Source organism: Myotis brandtii, unplaced genomic scaffold (genome assembly GCF_000412655.1).
Source record: "Myotis brandtii unplaced genomic scaffold, ASM41265v1 scaffold440, whole genome shotgun sequence".
Lineage (NCBI taxonomy): Eukaryota > Metazoa > Chordata > Mammalia > Chiroptera > Vespertilionidae > Myotis > Myotis brandtii.
In genome coordinates, this window is record NW_005366834.1 from 6,498,257 (window position 1) to 6,512,306 (window position 14,050).

Genomic DNA, 14,050 nt, shown 5'->3' on the forward strand with positions numbered 1-14,050 from the left:
TAATATTGTGGCTATACTAGTGGGTTAACTAAAATATATCAATCTTAACCTCTTTATTTTTGCTTTTTAAAATCGTGGCTATATTTGGTTTAAGACGGCATGCGTGGCTTGGATTAGATTTCTATTGGGCAGGGACTTGGCTGGCTCTTTGTTCCTAGCTGGCACTTTTCATTCGGGACTTCCCTGAAGGTTCGCCCCATACACCGGGCTCAGGCCTGGACTCTCCGGTTTTTCCTGTGAATTCCTTCAGCCTCAGGTCTGCGTGTCCAGTGTCCCTCACTGGACTCCACCCGAAACAGCGAGGGCTCGGCTGGGCGGACACCTCACTTTCGTGGCACCGATTCACCAGGTGGCAGGGGCGGCCCGCCCGATCCTCCGAAAAGCCCGGAAGGTCGCGTGGACGCCGGGCCACCCTCGGGGTCCTCCCAGGCCCGGAGCCACCGGGGCGCCCCCCTTCCCCTTCCGTCCAGCGATCAACGGAACCACGTCACGTCTCTCCCAAAACCAGGAAGGAAAGTAAATAAAGGAACCGTCTAGGTAGGACTCAGTGGTTCTCAACCTCCTGGCCCTTTAAATACAGTTCCTCATGTTGTGACCCAACCATAAAATTATTTTCGTTGCTACTTCATAACTGTAATGTTGCTACTGTTATGAATCGTAATGTAAATATCTGATATGCAGGATGGTCTTAGGCGACTCCTGTGAAAGGGCCGTTCCACCGCCAAAGGGGTCGGGACCCACAGGTTGAGAACCGCTGGTAGCAGGCTTAGGCTCACCACCCACCCCGGTGGACTCAATCAAAACACACCTCTGAGCATACAATCCACACCAGGCCGATCCAATCAACGCCCGCCTCAGACGACTGGGCGTGGCTCGGTTAGCCAATGGCATCTCTCGCCTTTCTGGCTTCTCATTGGACGGGGCACGGCCGATAGGCGGGACTTCCTGTCCATCCCGGAAGAACTTCCTTTCTGTTCCATCTTTTCCCTCAGATACAGTCGGGAAGTCGGTGCCCACTCCACGTCTTCGCCAGCGGTGAGGCGAGTTAGGGTTTGAGCGCGTCGTGGGGTCGGGGCGCCGGTCGCTAGCTTTCTGCCTCTGTCGCCTCGTATTTCCCGCCGGGGGATGGCGACGTACACCTGCATCACCTGCCGGGTGGCGTTCGGCGACCCCGAGCTGCAGCGGGCCCACTACAAGACGGACTGGCACCGCTACAACCTGAAGCGGAAGGTGGCCGACATGGCCCCCGTCACGGCCGAGGGCTTCCAGGAGCGCGTGCGGGCGCAGCGGGCCGTGGCGGAGGAGGAGAGCAAGGGCACGGCCACCTACTGCACCGTCTGCAGTAAGAAGTTCGCCTGTGCGAACGCCTACGAAAACCACCTCCGGTCCCGGCGGCACGTGGAGCTGGAGAGGAAGGCGGTGAGTCGCAGGGTGGAGATGATGAATGAAAAGAACTTGGAGAAAGGGTTGGGCGTGGACCGTGTTGACAAGGACGCCATGAACGCAGCCATCCAGCAGGTCATCAAGGCCCAGCCGTCTCCCAAGAGGGCCCCTCCGGCGCCGGGGAAGGAGTCCGGGGGTCCCGGGGCGGTGGCCGAAGGAGGGCGTGCGGCGGACGACCGAGACCCGGCCGAGAAACCTCCCCGGTTACAGTGGTTTGAACGGCAGGCGAAGAAGCTGGCAAAGCAGCAGGGCGAGGAGGAGAGCGAGGAGGGGGACCTGGATGGAGACGGTAAGGGCCGGTGTGTGTGTGTAGTCGGGGGCGGGGGGGTGTCTTTAAATGAAAGCGATGGGAGCGGCTTCCATGCTTTCTGAGGTCGCTTGTCTGTCCAGTAGCCCCGCGGGGAACAGTCTGCTTCGTTCACTGTTGTGCATTCCGGGCCTGAAGCCTTGGGGGCGGGGAAAGGTGTGTCCTTAATAATCACCTGAGGAGCGGATTGACGCCCTCTCTGCTGTGAATGAGGAGGCTTTTGCACAGTGGTTCTCAACCTTCCTAATGCCGCGACCCTTTAGTACAGTTCTTCATGTTGTGGTGACCCCCAACCATAAAATTATTTTCGTTGCTACTTCATAACTGTAATTTTGCTACTGTTATGAATCGTAATGTAAATATCTGATATGCAGGATGTATTTTCATTGTTCGCGACCCACAGGTTGAGAAGGACAAAATAGAAGGACCAAATGCTCTTGGGTTTCTAGTTACCATGGATTTGCACTTAATTTAGTTGATTGACACAGTGAAAGGAGAGGTTCAGAACCAGCTAAGCTAACCTGGAATGAGGAGCGGGAGCCAGCAGCTGGCTCCTTGACTTTGAGTTATTTACTCCTCCTTTCCCTCCTCACACATCCTGTCAACTCCGGTTGTATGTGTACATAGAGACGGGGAAGGCGCAGAGACTCCTTCAAGGAGTTTACTGTGGGCTGGAGAAGAGAGGTGAAGGTGTTTCTTAGCCTTACAGCTTGGTCTGTGGGAAAGGAAGGGTGAAAATTGAGATCTTGGAAAGAGGGGTTGTCCCGGGAGGTAAGTCAACAACTACCACCTCATGCTTGTATGTTTGTGTGGTTTCTTACATTGTGGTCACCACTTTTCTTAAACTAACCTTGTTTCTCAAATCTCTGGCTTGAAGATTGGGAAGATATTGATTCTGACGAAGAAATGGAATGTGAAGATGTGGAATCGATGGACGAGTTGGAGGAGCAGGATGCAGAGGAGGAAGAGGCGGGGGCAGGCGCTCCTCTTGGTGCCATCTCCATAAAGGACTGCTTATTTTGTTCCCATCATTCAAGCTCCCTTATGAAGAATGTGGCTCACATGACTAAAATCCATAGCTTCTTTATTCCTGATATAGAATATCTTTCGGATCTTAAGGGACTGATCCAGTATTTGGGTAAGTACAGTAGCTTTCCTTTTAACGAGGAAATAGCACATAATTGGGGGGCAGGTCTTAAGGAAACAATTTTATGTTTTTCATCAATCTTTGACTTAATTACTAGTACATGTTTATTTTGTGAAGATCAGAAATTTGGTGCATGTTTGTTTTTTTTTTTGAATTGTGCAGATACATGGTGAGATTGCACCTGGCCACAAAAGCTTTTTTTCATATTTTTCCCCCTCAAATTATTTTGTCAGGAGAGAAAGTTGGTGTTGGGAAGATTTGCTTATGGTGCAACGAGAAAGGGAAGTCCTTTTACTCCACGGAAGCTGTGCAGGCACACATGAATGACAAAAGCCACTGTAAGCTCTTCACAGACGGGGATGCTGCTTTGGAATTTGCAGACTTCTATGACTTTAGGTAGGTCTGTGGTTTGTAATGTGAAGCAAAGTGAAGTCATCATCTTTGCATTGAAGTGATATTAGAAGTGCCAGTGCCTGATCTGTGTCTGGCACCATACAATATAGTCTTCATAACTCTTAAAACATCTCTATATGGCAGGTTATTCGCTCTTGTTTTGTTGATAAGAAACTGAGTGTAACAAAGTTAAACACATACATATGATAAAGAGAAGTTCTCAGGCCCTAAACTGAAATTTGTTTGACTTGAAAACTCGGGGGCTTTTGGCGGTTTAATGATCAGGAGTTCAGCTTTGCCAGTTGACCTTAGGAACAGAAACACAAGCATTAGGTTTTGGTTTCCCTGAGAGTCCTTCAGGCACAAGCTGTTTCCTAAGGGGGTTGAGGCGGTTGCTGAACTAGGCCAGTCGTGTGCATTTGATGGTGAGATGATCCCATAGGTGGTTCCCCTTTACCAGAAACTTGTTTAATTGAAATACTATGCACTGAATCTATGGTAGGCACTCTTGAACAGCTAATTCCTAGTGTCAAGATGCCGACGACCTAGCACAGGTGTGCCACACAAGTAGGTGTGTATAACTACATGCCAAGTGTGCTTACACCATATGCTACAAGTATTCAGAAAAGTCCTAATCTTCTCTGTTGTCATTTTGCTTTTTCCTCCTTATGTCTCTTGTAGTAAAGGAGTTTTTCATTTTTGTCACTTTGGTATTTTTGTCATTTTTGTGTAGTGGTAACCCATTGTGGGTTTAATTTACATTTCCCTGATGATGACCACTGTAATTGAGGACCTTTTATAAATTAACCATTTAGATGTCTCTTTGTGAAGTGTTTGACCAAGTCTTTTGTCTGTTATTCTTTTGGGTTATTTGTCTACTGTTAACATTTTATGTGCATTTTTCCAATTACTTTCTATATATTTGTGAACATTTTTAGGCACATAGTCTTCTAGAACTGCACCAATATGGTAATTACTAAGTGTACTCATGTGGCTATTTAAGTTTAAATTATAAATTAAAAAAAAATTAGTTCTTCAGTTGCACAACTACTATTAGTTCTTCAGTTGTCATAGCTCAGTGCTTAACAGCACACCGATTTGGAACATACAGATAATTTCTCTATCCCAGAGGTCTATTGGACAGCCTTGTTCTAGAATTAAAAAAAAATTTTTTTCATTTACTATTGACATACAATATTATATTAGTTTAAGGTGTGCAACATAATGATTAGACATTTTTATAACTTAGAAAGTGATTACCCCAGTAAGTCTAGTACTTATATGACACCATACATAGTTATTATAATACTAATGGCCCGGTGCACATTGAAAGGAAATTAATTAGAAGAAATATTTTAATATCACTATTTACCCTTTCTCTATAATAGAAGTGTCAACCAAATTCATGATCAACAATGACAGATCAAAACACAGGCGTGCGATTGGCACCAGCGAGAGCTTTATATGTATCGTGCATGTGCAAGTCAACGTTTATCTTTAAATTGCCAGTGCGCGTCATAGGTGCTGGTCGGATGGATGGACGGTCGGTCACTTAGCCTTTTATATGTATAGATTATTGACTGTATTACCTATGCTGTACTTCATGACTCAGTGATTGCTTTTTCCCCCCGTGACTGGTTTTTTTTTTTTTTTTGGTTCTTTTCCAGTCTGTTAAAAGGGAAAGCTTCTTCTTTATTTTTTTTTTCAAGAAAAACGATTTTAAATATAATAATGTTACATGCAATAAACATTAATATTTTAAGAAAAACTATCTTAAATATAATAATACATGCAATTAGTATCTCAAGAAAAATGATTTTAAATATAATAATGTTACATGCAATCCCCTGTGACTGTTTTTATAACTGGCAATTTGTAAATCTTAATCCCTTCCCCATTTCACTCTTCTCCCCAACACCCTTCCCATCTGGCAACCATCAGTTTACAGAACTTATTATTATAATGGTTAAATTGACGAGAGCTGCATTTTCAGCTCTATATTCTCTCCCTCTATGGCTACCTTCCTAGGGAGAAACAAATAGGTAAAAAAAAATTCAATTATAGGTAATCTGCTCATTGTTTTTTTAGTACAATTTTAGGTTCATAGCAAAATTGAGCAGCAGGTACAGGGATTTTCCATATCCCCCCTGCCCCCACACGTGCATGGCCTCCCAGGTTATCAACATCTTCCACTTATTGTACATTTGTTAAAATTGATGAACCTGCACTGACTCATCATTATTCAAGTCCATAGTTTGCATTAGAGTTCACTCTGGTATTCTACACTGAACAGATGTATAATGACAGGTATCCACCATTATAGTATCATGCAGAGTAATTTCACTGCCTTAAAATTCCTGTATGTTCCCTCCCTCCACCCCTGACCCTGGAAACCACTGATCTTTATGTACTCCATAGATTTGCTTTTTCCATAACTTCATGTAGTTTGAATCATTCAGTAGCCTTTTCAGACTGGCTTGTTTCACTTACTAATAGGCATTTAAGGTTCCTCCATGTCTTTATGGCTTGACAGCTCATTTCTTTTTGGTCTTGAATAGTATTCCATTGCCTGGATGTACCACAGTTTATCCATTCACCTAGTGAAGGACATTTTAGTTACTTCCAAGTTTTAGCAATTATGAATAAAACTGCTAAAAATATCCTTGTGTAGATTTTTGTGTTGACAGTAGTTTTTAGCTCTTTTGCGGATATACCATGTAGCAAGATTTCTGGACCATATGGTAGAGAATTACCATATGTCAGTAGTTTTCTAAAAAGCTGCCAAACTGTCTTCCAAAGTGGCTGTACCATACCATTTTTCATTCCCCCCAGCAATGAATGAGAATTGCTATTGCTCCACAACCTCATCAACATTGGTGCTGTCAGCATTTGGATTGTGGCCAAATTTAAGCATCTCATTGTTTTAATTTTCACTTTCCTGATAATATGATCTGGCACGTCGTTTTACACGCTTATTTGCCAGCTGTATATCTTCTTAGTGAGGTGTCTGTAGGGTCTTTGGTCCACTTTTTAATTGGGTGTTTGTTTTCTTATTGTTGAGTTTAAAAGTTTTTTTTTTTTTAATATTTTGGATAACAGTATTTTTTCAGATGTATCTTCTGAAAATCTTTTGTCTGTGGCTTATATTTTAATTCTCTTGAAATTTTCTTTTCACAGAATAGATGTTTTTAATTTTAATGTAGTCCAGTTTATCAATTTTTTTTTTCTTTTATGGATCCTATCTTTGTTGTGGTACCTAAAAAGAGTCATCACACAACCCCAAATTACCTAGATTTTTCCTGTGTTATCTTCTAGGAGTTTTATAGTTTTGTGCTTTCTATTTAGTTCTGTGATCTGTTTTGAGTTCATAAGTCATTTGTGCACTTTTACTTCAGAGAAAATGTTAAAAAGTTGTTTTCTGTCTATAGACCCTCAACTCTGTATTGCCCCTTTTGGGTAGCAAGTGGATTTGACACATTTGCAAATGCAATTTATGTCTTTAGTTAAATTTGAGGTATTAGTCTATTTATTAATACCTTTCACTGTTTTTAGGAGTAGCTACCCAGATCACAAGGACAGGGAGGATCCTGATGAGACCGAGGAGTTGCCTTCAGAAAAGACCTTGGATTATGATGATGAAACCATGGAGCTGATTCTACCATCTGGTATGTGCATTTGTCAAAAATAAATAGTTTAGCCCTAGCTGGTTTGGCTCAGTGGATAGAGTGTCAGACTGCGGACTGAATGATCCCAGGTTCGATTCCAGTCAAGGGCACATGCTTGGGTTGCGGGCTGATCCCCCAGTGGGGGGCATGCAGGAGGCAGCCAACCAATGATTCTCTCTCATTATTGATGTTTTTCTCTCTCTCTCGCCCCCTCTTCCTTCCTCTCTCCCTAAAAATCAATAAACTATGGTATTAAAAAATAAAAATTAAAAATAAATAAATAGCTTAATGCCAGCGAGACTAGTGGAGCTGCATGTTCCCACCCGTTCTTTTCCGTATTGACGGGAAAAGAACATAAAACCTAACATGCATGTTTGTGTTCTCAGGTATGTGGTACCCTGAAGGTTGCCAGTGAGCTCTGTGTTGGCTGTTCTGTTTAAATTGGATCACTGTTTTTGCTCGCTTCTGTTCTGTCTCATCAGAATGCTTTGTCAGGCATTTCTTTTCTTTTCCAATATGTAGATTTGTTCTATTGATCAACTTTTTGGACCCAATCTAAGTTTTTCTTGTTAATCTTGACCTTACTCTTATTTTTTGAACTGATTCCTGTTTCCTTATATTGCTCAGACTTCCAAATGGTAGTCTGACATGGGTGTATCTGATTGACAGGGACCAGTTTGACTGTTTCTGTTTTAGGGAGAGGTTTAGAGTTTGAATTCTGTCTTGTACTATGGGGAACAATATTCTTAATGGTGGTAATCTAGTTCCTGCAGATCAAGTAGCTATGACAAAGAGCAGCCAGTAGAGGGCACTGTGGGCATAAATCTGAAAACTGGCTTGGCTCTGTTGCTTGAGGTCTTTGCTCTTTAGTTTCTGTGGAGTAAGTTGCTATGAAAAACATATCTAGTGAGCCGCTGACTAGCCAGATGAAACTGTTGGTGGGTCCACAAGAGATACCTAGATCACCTTAAGAAAATGACTGTTGGAGATACTTCCCCCCCCACAATCTAATGTCACTGGTTGTTGGGCTACTTGTTAGGCAGGAGTGGACAGTTCTGTAAGTGGTTATTGCTGTGGTGACAGATAGATGGACAAATTGTGACTTCACCGTAACTCAGACATAACCCATCTGTTATATATTGAGCAGTCAGTGTGTTCTAAAAATAATTTTCCTTGATGAGGCCTTCAAATGGAGCTGTTCTCAGCATATTATACTTGGTGCTTAAGGTCAGGTTCTCACTGTCATTGACACAGGTCAGGGTGGCTCTAAACATTGCATGTTTTTATTCATTCTGCTAGCTGTTGGGAAATGCAACCTTTTCAAGGATGTTTTTAAAAGGCAAACTTCAATAATAATGTATTTCTAAATGTTGATTAAGAATATAAATATATTGACTTAGTATATACTAATGACCAACATTATCATTTAATGATTTTGAGGTATTCATCATTACAAACCTGGAGCATGCCAACCTAACATTATAAATAGAAAATCACAATGAACAATGCTAGGTTTCCTGCTAGAGTCTCCATTTAAGTTGAGTTCATATCCATCAGCTGCATCTCACTTATTTTTTTGTGGTCTAGGAGCTTCGTTAACTCTTAAGCTGCCAGAACAGTCAGGTTTGGAAACATGTTTTTATCTATATCGGTATTCAAAGACCGTATTGTCTTTGATTTGGATGTTTCCTTTTGTCATCCCTTGAGTCTGGAAGTAATTACTTTTCCATTCCTATGTAGCAAAAAAATATTTTCTGGTAGCTTCCCAGGTAGAGGGACTAAAATAATGGACCTGACAGAATTTTTCATGTAAATTAAAGATCGAGGTCTTAGAAGCAAATACAAGTGTGTGCCATACTTATAGTATCCTGTACGTATAGTATCCTTACAGTATCTTTTTACACAGGATTCTGAAAGAAATGGCTTTATATATGTAGGTGTCAAACTTTCCTAGAAGCTGTCCACATGGCTCTACCTAGCCATATTTCTTTTACTTATTAACAGCAGGAATAGCTATTTTTTATCTTTTGTATATGCTGTTGTTAAATTTCTACATTTTTATATCTGTCTGGAAATGTGTTTGATTGCTTATTTCCTAATTAATATTCTTGTGAAAACACAACTTGTATTGCATAAGCTCTCAGGTGATGCTGATGCTATTGGCCCAGGATCACATTTTGAGAGCCTCTGTCCTCATGGAGTTGGGAGTTAGTCTTCACAGAGGCCTGCCCCCTTCCCTTTCACTTGCTGTGAAGCTAAAATATAGGGGTCAGCACACTTTTCCTGTAAAGAATCAGATAGTCTATAGAAATTCACTTCTGAAAGCATGATTTCATAATCTTACCGTATGCTGATGCTATTGGCCCAGGATCACATTTTGAGAGCCTCTGTCCTCATGGAGTTGGGAGTTAGTCTTCACAGAGGCCTGCCCCCTTCCCTTTCACTTGCTGTGAAGCTAAAATATAGGGGTCAGCACACTTTTCCTGTAAAGAATCAGATAGTCTATAGAAATTCACTTCTGAAAGCATGATTTCATAATCTTACCAGATCCTTCTAAATAGGCAAAAGCTATAGAGAGAATTCAACTTAATCATCTTTTAAAACCCTAGTTCACCGGGTAATTTCCATCATTTTGAAAGCAATAGGGCAGAGCCAGGCCCATCTGCATCTACACCAGCATTCTCTGCCTGGCCCACCGCAGCATGGCCACCCCCACGCGCTTTCCGAAGCTCCTGCAACTGGAGCAGCGGGGAGAGGCGCTGTTCCAGGTGCTGAGTGACATCACGAAGCAGCCCTGCTGGTTCCACAGAGTACCTCAAGAGTCCGAAGACACTTCACCTCGAGGCATGGCTGGTGGAAGCGATCTTTGGCCCCGATGGAGAGCACATTCTGCACGTCGAGTGTGTGTCACAGACCCTGCTTTACATTAATCAGTGGGACTCTGAAGGCAAGACTGAGATCCTGATATTTGGTCAGCCTTCTTACCAAAAGGATGTGTCCAAGATGATCATGAACTTGGCTCACTATCACCACCAACTCCGGGTGCAAGGCTTGGGGAAGAACCCAGCCCAGGAGGCCAAGCCTTGGAGCTTCTCCACTGTAAAAAAAAAAAAAAAAAAGGCAATAGGGCAGTGTTTCTCAACCCAGGCACCATTGGCATTTTGTGTCAGATAATTCGTTGATGCAGAGGGTTATCCTGTGCATTGCAGGATGTTTAGCTATATCCCTGACTTCTATCCACTAGATGCCTTATCCACTCTCTAGCTGTAACAACCAAAAATATGTCCAATCATTGTCAAGTGTCCTGAGGTAAAGTCGCCCCTGTCTGAGAACCACTGCTATAGAGAATTTAAGCAAAGGAAAGATGGGTTGATTTTTGTTCTAGCCTGACTGTGGCTTGTAGGCCTAAACATCAAGACTGTTCTCTGTGCTCAATCTTCTATTTAAAAAATGTTAAAATCCCATACCTCATAGGGTCCTATTATCTATATTAGTAGGTATTGCTATGTGAATTTCTTGGTAGGCATCTACACTAATAAAGGAGAAGCATGCAAATTGGTGTCACTCCGCTACGCCCACCAGCCAATCAGATGAGTATGCAAATTAACCCACCAAAGATGGCGGTTAATTTGCATACGCAGGCTCAGAGTGAAGACTGAAGGCTCCGGCCCGACTGAAGACTGAAGAGGCTTGGCTTCTCCACAGCAGAGAAGCCAAGCCTTGCTGCGGCTGCAGCGGAGAAGCCAAGCAGCACACACACACAGGGCGCCTGCTCTGAGCCTCTGCTGCCAGACTGTGGCTTAGGCCCAGGGGAGCGGGCCTAAGCCATAGTAGGACATCCACAGAGGGCTCCCGGACTGTGAGAGGGGACAGGCTGGGCTGAGGGACCCCCATTTCCCAGTGCACGAATTTTGTGTACCAGGCCTCTGGTATTGTACATAAATATAAGATACTGAACACTTCACTTAAAAATTACTTACCATTCTCTTTTTTAAAAAATCTCACTGCTTTCTTGTTTTCTTTCACTTTTCAATCTGCTGCTTCATATTTTTTCAACAACTAGAGCACTGTCTCCTGTGGCACTCCATTTTCCAGCTTGATACCCTGTGGAGTCTGCTTTGGAAAGCCCTTGCTTTATAGCTGTGTCTTGGAAAACTATCCATCTCAGTGTTTAAATATTGCTCCTCTGAAAAACAGGTGCCAGAGTGGGCCATCGCTCCTTGATGAGATACTACAAACAGCGATTTGGCTTGTCAAGAGCTGTGACAGTTGCCAAGAACCAGAAGGCCGTGGGCCGGGTACTCCAGCAGTACAGAGCCCTGGGATGGACTGGCAGCACAGGTATGTCGGTGTGGACAGCCACAGACCAGCCCATGCACTCGTTTTACAGCAGGGCTGGGAGAAGTCACTTCCATTTATGTCGTCTTTGTGGATCTAGAGAGGTCTAGGGGAAACTTAGCCTCTTGGCTCTTTGGCTTCCTTTACCACTTGGTTTGTTTATGCAGTAAACCCAGTTCTTTGACTTAAGAACTTCATATTCCTGGAACTTTCTAAAACTGCATCAACACCATTAACTTTTTCAGAAGATAATAATTACCAAAAAAGTATTTAGCAATCACCAAAGGTTGAAAAAACCCTGGAGGTTACACAGAAGAATTAAGTAGTATCTTTGTGGCAAAAGTGGAGTCCTATCTGATGTACTTGTAGGTTCTTAATGATGAGCATGAATAATATAATTCACTCACACCTCCTTTTCCTCATTTATGAAATGGTGATGATAATAATAGGACCTACCTTGTAGAGTTGTGCAGGTTGATTATCATAATGCATGTGTGCTATAGTATATGCGTATAATCAAGACTAGCCATCACTCCTTTATGTCCTTCCCATTGAAAACTTAGTAAGAGTCAAGCAATAAAGCAGGCCACTGAAATTGTTGGTCTTTGATGCATCATCATCACGAAATTATTTAAGGGTATTCTGATGTGTCTGCTGTATGAGCTCTGTTCTTAGCTCTTCTGGGAAAACATCAATCCACTAGAGGACTGTGGAGACGATAAGAGGAGAGCTCTTTTTTAATGGCCTGGAAAGCTGTGTCCAACCAAAATCCATTTTCAAGGCCACTGTGTTTATATACACTTGGTTTCCTTTACTGTGGCCACCTGTGAGCTCTTACCATTAGGTCAGAACAGATGAAGTAGAGGGAAAAGTAGCAACAGGAAGGCATCCATCAATCGGCTTCCTCTGGTTCTCACGAAAGGAGGACACCCGTGTAGGAGACTGTGACTCAGTCTGACGAGACCCTTAGAACATCACTTGGGCCCTAAAATGCATCTATTTGGTGACCTGGGCCACTTTAAATCTAGCAGACACTGATTTTATCTTATGCTTCTCAATTGTATACACACACTCACACACACTAGTATATTAATTCTGGGGTACACATAAACCATAAACCCCCAGCTCACTGTATGGAGATCCCAAGTTAGCAACTTTTCTTTAAATATAAGAACCCCAAACTTAGTTTGAGATTCTCTGCAAAGATTGGGTTTTCTCTGATCACAACAGACATTTGCTTCATTCTTATCTCCTTTCCAACCACAGGAGCAGCTCTTATGAACAAACGGGACATGCAGTATGTCCAGAGGATGAAGTCAAAATGGCTGCTGAAGACGGGAATGAAGAACAATGCCACCAAGCAGATGCACTTTAGGGCCCAAGTGATGTTCTGAGGGCCTGCTGTGGATTGAGGCATCGTCTCCTGTACAGGGGTCCTTGCCTGGGAACCAGCAGAAGCTGATTGTATGACAGTCCTTTTGCTGCTACTTCTCCCTGTACTTTATCTGTTCTGACCGAATAATAAAAGGCAGAATCATATTGGCTCTTGAATATCATTTCTGGTCAGATTTTAAAGGTTATGTTTTCACAAAGTGTCTACTGGACTCAGGACTTGCACTACTGCTGGGAAGTGTCTGTTGCCTTAGCCTTTATCTGATTTATGGCTGTCAGCATAATATGGGAAACTCACTAGTGACTTGTCTGTTTCAAAGTTTAACTTTCAGAAGAGTGACTTAGCAGATGATGGCACTTGTACCTAGTAAGAGGGCTTAGTTGAACGTCACCCATTTGAATGTACTGCGGCTCAGGAGGTGGTGAAAGTCTGGGCTCGTTCATTAAATTCAGGCAAAGTTAAAGAGCATATCAGTGGCTTGCTGTACAGGCTCTTCATTTCTAAATATGAACACAAGAATGACGGGGCTGTGCACTCAGTTTCCAGTACTGCCTTTATGTGAGCAGTTAGTTCAGGAAGGAAATAAGTGTAGTGTTTACATCTCATTTTAGAAACAAGTTACCTGAGGATGAAATCTCTGAAGTTGGTTGAGAGGAAACATATATTGGAAACAAAGTTAAACACTAAGTTCAAATCCGTTCAGCTACCTTTGTGCCTAGAAAATTGACTTGGTTTTTCAATCTGTAAAATGGGGTGTTTACTACCTCACAGGTTGGGGTTAAATAAATTTGCTAGAGGACGCATCACTCATTCAGTCCCCAGCATAAAGTAAGTGCCAAAGGTCTCTCTGGTTGACCAAATTGGTGCCATACTGAATGGCCTGTGTTCTGGTCAGAGCAATGTTCTGAGTAGTGGATGTAGGAATGCCAGGAGACCATGCCTGTCCTTAGCATGTGTTCACGGGCCCTCATTTTTGAGAGACATGCCTCACAAACTTTGGATGCGCGGTTGAGTTAATTCTATTTCCTCTGTACACCGGTCCATTACCCTCCACAGTGAGGGCTCCCTGACTTCAGTTTTGCTCCTTCATTCTGTTTTCTAAATCCTTGCACAAGTGCCTGCCCTCTTGTGTTTGACACATTTTAAATCTGTATCCTGGGAAATGAGGTAGTGCTTTGCCTGAGGTATGCTTTTAATTTACACTTCATGAATTACATGATACTGTGCTATGGCCCGTCAGTTTCCTTTTTATTCACTCAATATGATAAACCTAGTTCATTGCTTCTGACCGCTGTGAGGTGTCCATAGTGTGTATCCCCTACCTGATGCTTACCTCGTCCTGGAGCCGTTACCACACCAGCCCA

General features: G+C 43.0%; 1 protein-coding gene across 2 annotated transcripts; it reads left to right on the forward strand.

The window, feature by feature from the left end:
• The first annotated feature begins 951 nt into the window (after window positions 1–951).
• Window positions 952–12,834, forward strand: ZNF622 (zinc finger protein 622). Of its 2 annotated transcripts, XM_005874488.2 has the most exons (6): window positions 954–1,732; window positions 2,628–2,888; window positions 3,131–3,293; window positions 6,843–6,955; window positions 11,153–11,296; window positions 12,560–12,834. In XM_005874488.2, exons 1-6 carry the CDS (start codon window positions 1,126–1,128, stop codon window positions 12,685–12,687), a joined length of 1,416 nt encoding a protein of 471 aa, XP_005874550.1. In that variant the 5' UTR covers window positions 954–1,125; the 3' UTR covers window positions 12,688–12,834. The 2 variants fall into 2 exon arrangements, with proteins under 2 accessions (XP_014401821.1, XP_005874550.1); XM_014546335.1 differs by lacking the exons at window positions 11,153–11,296; window positions 12,560–12,834 and adding an exon at window positions 11,019–11,146 and having other exon boundaries at window positions 952–1,732.
• The last annotated feature ends 1,216 nt before the right edge of the window (window positions 12,835–14,050 follow it).